The sequence below is a fragment of the Contarinia nasturtii genome, unplaced genomic scaffold (assembly GCF_009176525.2).
Source record: "Contarinia nasturtii isolate CC-2019 unplaced genomic scaffold, AAFC_CNas_1.1 Cnas_scaffold_3306, whole genome shotgun sequence".
Classification (NCBI taxonomy): Eukaryota; Metazoa; Arthropoda; class Insecta; order Diptera; family Cecidomyiidae; genus Contarinia; species Contarinia nasturtii.
In genome coordinates this window covers 2-8,788 of record NW_022200614.1, presented here as the reverse complement: position 1 = coordinate 8,788, position 8,787 = coordinate 2, and the positions used below count along the sequence as shown (strand labels likewise).

The 8,787-nt window shown below is 34.2% G+C and overlaps 1 protein-coding gene across 1 annotated transcript; it reads right to left on the bottom strand.

The window, feature by feature from the left end:
• Positions 1-2,752: 2,752 nt before the first annotated feature.
• Positions 2,753-8,070, bottom strand: LOC116350025 (SAM and SH3 domain-containing protein 3-like; the record flags this gene model as incomplete). Its single annotated transcript, XM_031781735.1, has 5 exons — positions 2,753-5,129; positions 5,268-5,503; positions 5,608-5,750; positions 5,907-6,099; positions 7,831-8,070. Coding segments are annotated over 5 exons (1,398 nt in total), but the record flags the coding sequence as incomplete, so codon positions are not given.
• Positions 8,071-8,787: the final 717 nt, after the last annotated feature.

Sequence of the window (8,787 nt, the reverse complement as noted above, 5' to 3'; positions counted from 1 at the left end):
TTACAATGGAATATAATTTACCGAATCTCAATAGCCAAAGGAAAATACGAACTTGCAGCCAAAGTCGAAACGCAAGAAAAACGGAATGGAATAAAACGGAAAAAATGCAAAAGAACGAATTTTATTCGGCACATTTTTTCCAATGGAGATTTCAGGGAATGGGAGCGAGAAATAATTTAAACAAAATGAAATAAATTCAAAATCCATGTATAAATTTTGAAAGAATAATCCATCTATAAGAAGATCCGGTTTTGGGGTTTTCGCGTGTACCCACTCACAATGTCGTCTCGGTTATACAATGAGAGAGAGAGATTTTTTAGTGCAATAGTCATTTTTTCATCATTGACATATTTTGCGTTTGCTCAAGAAATGCACCAATAATTTAAAATTCAATGGGGATTGCCATCTTCAATAAATTATTCGGCGTGATAGAAAATAAGATGAAGAGAATGAGAAATAAAAACGATGTGGAAAAAAAGAAGAGCAAGAGAGTAAAGCATCAGTCGATTCATTCTTATCAATTTCTTCTTTCTCTTCTACTGTGTTGTAATGGAACAGAGAGAAAAAAAGCGAATAACTTAAGACACACCGTCTTTTAAATTGCAAATCGAATTCATCTATTATTTCAGGTTGTGCGACGTTCGTCGTTTTCTGGACGTCTTTAAGGTGGTTGTTATTAAATCGAAACGCCCAATACATCAGTAGATAAATTTGCTGGTATGCATAAGTGACGAGAACGATCTTGACACGTATCGCATGGATACTCAGGCATGAGTGGCCAAACGAAAGAGAGAGTACTGTTCGTCTTCTTTATTTTCTTTTTCCCACCGCTCATTCTCTGTTCAACTGTAGAGTGCAAAAATAAGCAGAAAATGTTGAACAGAATGAAAATTTTGTTGAACGGACGACACTCGTAAAATAAATTTATTGCTCAGCACTTTATTTTCGCTTTGCATTTGGTCGCTTTTTTTTACGGCTGTCATTCCATCCAAATGGTTTTCGTTTTAAAAATACAACATTAACGACAATCCGTGAAAACACATTGATTTGAACTGTATAAAAAACCAAGTCGGTTTTTTTACCTCTCTCACTCAACTTTGTTCTTCTTTGGCCAAGCAATGTCTCTCCGTGGAAATTGAAATTCAAATGTCTTGTATGATAGCAACCATTTGGTCAAGATGCGAACAAAAAATTCTATAAAAAAACTAGTTCGAGTGTATTCCCTACATTGATTGGAATTGCAGTAGCAAATTTTTGTGTCGCTGCTGCCGTCCAATCCTTGACTTTTTATGGATGGAAACCATTTTAATTTCGTTACCTCAGCGTTTCATTCCAACAACGAAAAAACACATAAATTTAAAAATTTTATCCGCCAATGACAACAAATGTTACTTACATTCATTTAAATAGAAAAAAACCGTTCGCTCTAATTTCGGGTATTTCATGAGTTTTTTCAATGTCTACTTCAACTTCACTCTCGCGCTCACACGCCGAAAAAACACATCCACTTGTGTAATCGTTCTGCCAATTTCCAAGTACAAATGCAACATTTTATTTTTTGTTATTCTCCATTTCGTTTGTTCGTTTCATTCAACATTCTAAACACATTTCTAGCGAAAAAGACGATGATAGCGCCTTTATTTTTTTTTATATCGTTGCTTCAGCTCAAATGTGCCAATGGAGAAAAAAAAGTATATATATTTTTAAAATTGCTCAAATAATCTGATATTAACTGTCATTCACATCCGATACACCAAAATACACTGTGTTTTGCATTCGTACATGTGTTTTATTCCCTTTTTTCCACTTTCTTTGGCTTCCATTGTATTGTCGCCGGCTCGAAACGGTTTTTGACGGTCTGAATGCAAAACGAAATCTTATAAATCTATGATCCAAAATGAGAAATGCTATTCGGGATGAAGTGAATGAATGAATTGTCGTTATGTTGTGATTGCGACACATTTTATTCGCGGCATTTTTTTTATTTAGATTTTGCAATTTTCTCATTTTCAGTGTTGGGCCGATGGTGCAAGAAGAAAAATGCTTTTTGTGATTGAAGTAAACAGATGAATAATATTAAATGCAAAATGTTGAAATATTCGAAAAGAATCGAATAAAAGGAGCGTCATCGAAAAAGCGTAATTGAAATTGGATATAAAATAAACGGCAATTCCAACTAAAAGCAGACATTTCGATAATGTCAAAATAAATTCTCATTTGTCACGTAATCCGAATGCACGATTTCCACCTAACCATTTTCTGAAAAGCGTCGGCTTTGAGTTTTATTGTTTTTCTCCCTTGACTTGTGATTCGACTCCTGTTTCTAAGGCCACTGTGTTTTTAACACCGCATATTTCTAGCTGCTTAATTACCTTAATTCGTGTTATAGACGATGTAAGTGGCTTTTTGGGGGTTATTTTATTGCGGCTCCTAAATAGAATTCCAAATTGTTTAAATTCGCCGTCTTACATCGATTTATCGGAACTTATAAAAAAGTCGATTCAAACAGCTTTTCGAAGACATTTTCCAATCTTCATAATGTACAAACTCAGTAGGGACGTCACCGGCTAGAACTGAAATTTCCAAGTGAATAATAGAAAACAAAATGTATATTTTCACTTTTGTATATTTTTACTTTAATAATTGTTATTACAATGCGAGCGAGAAAAAAAAGATAAAAATAGAATAACGGAAACTAAAATAAATAGATACTAATAAAAACGTGTTTTTTCCATTCAATTGTTTTCTTCTTCTAATATTGACGAATTTGCATTTTTTTTCTTCATTTTATTGCTTATTTGCGTCTTTCATTTTGTGTGTGACTAAAATTTTATTCATATTTTTACATATCCATTTATGTTTCTGCTTAACAATACGTATATATATAATATGTTCATAATTTTATTTGATTCATTTTTTCTATGATAGAACGTACTTTCAACTATTTCCCATTTTCATTGTCATTGATATTTTGTTGTTTTATATATTTTTTTTTGTTATCGTACATTTATATCGTAAATACATATATAAAATGTTGCGTTACATGATAAAAGTTATCGTTATAGTTACTATAGTTTTTTTCTTTTGCATTTATATATGTGTGTGTAACAATTGTGGAATTAAGTAAAAAGAATGATATCATGAACATGGAAACGGCTTCGATGTCATTATATATATATTTATTTATGTGTGTGTGTGTGAATAATATATGTATTTAAATATCTAGCAAACGTTGACATATTTCGAAAATGAAGCGGCTAAAAACTATTTAAGACCCAAATTACGATTGTTATTTATTTCCACATTTATCAGCACAAAAATGAAAACAAGAGAAACATATTCAATGTTCTATGCATGCGAGGATTTCTTTGTTTCTGTGTGTGTGTATTTGTGAGTTGTTGTTGATGGATTGATCGTGCGTTCGTCTTCTATAAAAGTGTGAATTACAATATATAGTTTCTATTCTATCGTCATTCGCGTTTTGGCAATTGTTTGTGTTAATGTGCGGCCATTTGTTGTCTAAATTCATTAATTTTTTTTGCTTCTTTTGTTCCTTTCTGTTAATCGGCGCATGGGCTCATTCATTTTCTTCTGGGCATTGTGTGGAAATTCCAGAAACCATTTTTTTAAGTATTATGTCAATTATGTTAAGTATTATCTCACAATTATTCACAGACAGGGTGTGTGGTTTAGATTAAATTTCTATTTTATACCGTTTTATAATGGACTCTTTTCGATTTTGTATCTATGACATGACGATTATTAAAATTACTTCGTTTTTTTGCTCTTACACTAATATTGGCTGTTAAACGTTGAAATTTTGAAATTCATTCTTGTTCCGCATCTGATGGCAAAAACTTTTTTAAACCTTTCGGTTCTCATATTTTTTTTTTTGTTTTATTTCCGACTTCCATTTGCATTTTATTTAAATAATAATTTATGAAATTTATTTACACTTAAGAACTTTTTACAGAAACGAAAAGTGTTCGACGCAAGCAATTCGCAACGAAAGGAAAACAAACAAAGCCAAACATTTCTCCATTTGTTTCCGGCAACAAGCATGCTTTTCTGTACCTACTTTTACCATTTTTTTAATATGTTTTTTTACAAGTAAACTCATGCATGTATTTATAGATCTTTTTACATTTGAACTAAATCGTTTAACAAATCACAGCATTACTGTTTGAATAATCACTCCCTATTTTTATTTCGACCATTTTCATTTTCTCTGTTTTGGGGACCGTGACAAGACCACAGCGTCGCAGACGATTGTAATCTTATTTCTTTTTTCTTTTATTTTTATTATGATTCGTCTTTATCAAATATCAAACATCCTCTTCTCTCTTTATATTATGAAATATGTATATTTTATACATGTATATATATAATTTAAGAGAAGACTCACATTTCGTTTGATATACATACAACGCAATTGCGCTATCCATTTAATTCGTAGGGTAGATTTTATTGTGCAAATTTTTCCATTTTACGCACGTGCACATTTTCAACTTGATAGCAATGTGTGGTTTAATAACCGATGACGTTAAGAGTTATTCTTCAATGGGCCTGAAGATAGTGAACTGCTCGAAACACCCGAATCACTGGATTTTTCGCTTAAAGCACCACCACGCGATAATGTGTCATCAGCATTGCTGCCCAGTACTGTGCCACCACCGAGTAAACCTTTCTTTGCCATCCGTTGTACACCTTTCATTGGCGCAGCACTTGTTTTCTCATCTTTCATGCGGCGTGCACTTTCGACACGTTTTAAAATTTCATTCGAACATTGAGCAACTACATCGTCCAAAGTGTGGGCCGATTCATCGATTACGGTTGTTTGATGTGATTGATTTACATTTGGTACGGGTGAACCTTCATAACAACCGGAATCACGTGGAAAATGACGACGTCCAAATGGTGATGAACCATGTTTTTTATTATTCATTTGATTGAAACGTGTTTCATCATTTTCTGAACTTGAGCCAGCCACATCGCCATCGGATATAACATCGATATCGTGCAAAAGTTGAACGGCCGTCAATAGTTTTGCACGATGATCGTTATTTATTATTCCCAAATAATCTAAATCAGCTGGTTCAAGCTCTTTAAACAGTTCAAGATCTTCATACCTGAAAAAGAAGAAATTTTTGTTTGGTTTCGTTATAGACCTTTCTTGTATAGAATTATGTCATCGATTGATTTAAATCACAAAATTATTATGAATGTTATCGAATTCATCATAAATATAGATAGGAATAAAAACTTACCCATTGAGCACAAAAACCGAAGTGTATTCCTTCAGACCGATGCGAACCAATAAATCTTCGACCGATGTGGGAATTCCATTATTACCACCACGACTGATGGTGTTTACATTGTTAGCGCATCGTTGATCTGGAAGCACTTCAACATTGATGAATTTGAAGTGACCCAATCTACCATGACATCTGCCTCGCCAAATTCCCGACGCATTCATCGATATTACTTCGATTAAATCACCCTTCTGAAAATGAATAAATATCAAACATTTGATTATTTTATGCAAAAAAAAAAAAAACAAATATATATATTGTTTGTATTACAAGCAAATATTATAAGCCTACTAACCATAAAACGTAGCGCTTCTTTGTCATAAGAGCTCGGTAAGCAATCAACTAAGGCTTTTGCTAAGCAAATCGGCTGTTTCAAATTGATGCGATCTTCAGATATTGAACTATTTGGACTACCAGGTCGTACAAGCGCTTGTGTGCCTGTCAAAATGTACCGAAAGTTTTAGTTTTTTTTTTTCAAAATGCATAATACGTGTCATCATTTAATTAAAAAAAAATCTTTATCACAAAAAAAAATGTCTGGTTTCGTTTTAATTAAAAAGAAGCAACAAAAAAATCAAAAGGAATAAAACTTACTTGATCCGGACGCACTCGGTAGACTCTCAACTGAGCTGGCTGAGCATGCAAACGCTTGGTCACTTATGCTGCCCCGATCTGTATTATCTTGTGAATTGCTAAAATCCCTGGACACATCCTTGGTACCATTGAATTTTCTATTTGTTTCATTGAATTTTTTCAACTCTTTTGGTGAATTGCGCAAATCATTTGGCTGTTTTTTTTAAAATAAAATTAATGGATACAAAAGAAAAACAATAATTACTAAACCCATTTCAACGAAAATCACAAAGGATTACTGAATTCCAAAGAAAGTGAGAAACAAATGCTGAGCGTATAATATCGCGACAGAAGTGTTAGTCGTAAAAATCATTATCATTAACACGGTTTATGTAACGATGTGGAAATGTGGCACTTATTGACGTGGTTTTCATTGTTTTGTTTTATTTTCGCTTTTCTGTTTTGGCTGTTGATGCTTTTTTTTCTCTCCCCAGATTTAATCCCAGTGGAATTAGAAAGGAGCATAAACGTCAACGCCATACGATAGCTTTTTTTACGGCCAAAGATACACGATTTCGGACTGCATTATTATTTTCACTTGTTTTTACCAGTAGTGAGAGCGAAGAGCGGACTTTTTACGCCTCAATTTGTTGGGAATTTAGTATGTCATCCAACTGAGTAGCGACAAACGCGAGCAGATTATTTCAAAAGTGCACAAAATCACAATTTTTACGATGCGTCATATAGTTTTGTTATTTCTTGAAAAACCATTTACATCTCGGTGTGATGCTACAATTCGAGCTAGAAATCAGCATAGGTTTTTGTCGAAATAGATTCTGACAATAACAACTGGCATGAACATAAAAAATGCTTACGAAGTATCGTCACGCATTGGCACAGGCACATTTACTTAGAATCGGCTTTCATAGAATTTTATTGAGATTTTGTGTTGTCCGATTTCTTTTTTCGTTCAAAGAATACAAAATGTTCAAATGAGGAAAACAGATATACACATACATACATACACCATGAGGTAATTATAAAGATCTGCAGAAAATAGTAGTGACACTAACGCTACAAACGGCTGCTGCGTGTGAAATGCAAAGGGATGTTATAACAATAAAATGAAAAACCGATTGTTTGCCTAATGTAAACATTAACCAAATAAACGGCCGGCACAAAAAAAAACTCTAGGCACTGAACCCAGAATTGGATCATTAACAGTCTCACAGCAAATCTAGTATAGTGTTTTATTTGTGAAAATGGTTTCGGTTGATGGCTTTGAATCGTACTGTGTAATTGTTGTAAACACAATCAAGTTCAGTAACAGTGCACACGAACTAACTTTTGTCGGATATTCGTTTTGCCATTCAATATGGTTGTTTTATTTGTATTTGTATGGTTGTATGAGAGTGTGCTTGTGTGTGCATAACTGTATAGTATATTTGTGTGTGCGTGTATTGTTTGTGATTGGAAATCAAATACATAATTAGATTTTCCCTTTGCAATTGCTTCATTCGCGTATTCGAAGTACGTGCTCTTTTGAACTTTGTGTGCACGAATCGATGTTTGCCACTATGTACCGCATGAATTAGCGATAGAAAGGGAAAGAAAAGAGAAGCACACACGCATCGATTCGCTTCGATTTATCGAAGAACCTAGAAGCAATGTGACACACACTCACAAACAATCTTTTTTTACTACTTCCTGGCTTGAGTGAAAGAAAATAAAGCAAAAGTGTTTACTGTTTTGTGGTGTACAATCAGCAGAAGATCGAAAAACCACTCAATTTGAAAAACCATCCAGTTTTGCAACATCAAATGCGGGATTTTCTTCCCATTTACATAGATGTTCCGTGTGTACGACAATCAAGATGAATATATCAAGCATCACAAGCTCAATAGTAGTTTCCTGCTATGCATGCATTAAAATTGAATGTACTTACATGATGCACGGTCACTTTTTGGCTAATTATGGCTCCTTTGTGGGTTCCATTTCGTTTATTTTTGTTCAAGTTGGGCAAATGTTGTTTAGTGATAGTTTCATCATCATCATAATCAGACGATGGACTTGGTGACAACGATGGTGATTCTCCAATGCCGCCACTCAACGTGCGATACCGAGCTGTGCAATTATTTGTTCCAATCTGTACGTTTTTTTGTGTTCGAGCGTCCGTAAGTGTCAGGTTCACATTGAAATGGAAAAATGAAAGAAAATGAAAATACAAAATTAATTTAGATAGAGAAAGAGCTTGGAAAAACATCGTCCGAATCATTGGCCCGATCGGAGTGTTAAAAAACAAACCGATAAACTGGCTAATGAAAAGACGCATAGAGAGATTCGAATTAAAACCGAATCGAAAGTTTAATTGATTGAATTCGGCGAGTTTTCATTACCGAAAACTTTTCTACGCTATGGGTTTCTGTTTGGTGGTGCCTGTGTTGATGATGCAGTTGTTGACCACGTTTGTGACTCACATCTCCCCCATCCAATGACATTCGACGCCATTTGCAGTTGAATCAGTCATTGGGTCGTTCGTTGTTTAACTTTAACCGAATTAACCAAAGCCAAATTTATGCCATGTTTCTGATTCAATCAACAAACATGCAATTTCCACATAAAATCCTTGCCAAAAAGTTTTTCGGTTGGTTGTATTGTCAACCGTTACGGTTATGCACACGGAAAATTTACTCTCCGATAAAGAGGAAAAAAACAACGAATTCGTAACCACCACATTTTCAACATTCGCACAAAATAAATCGCCCCACGCACCAATTTTTTATGACGTTCCGCTACTGATTACGGCACATATGATAAACATTCGAAATCCGCATGGGCCATCACAAACATACAGTGAGAGAGAGAGAGAGAGAGAGAGAGAGAGAGAGAGAGAGAGAGAGAG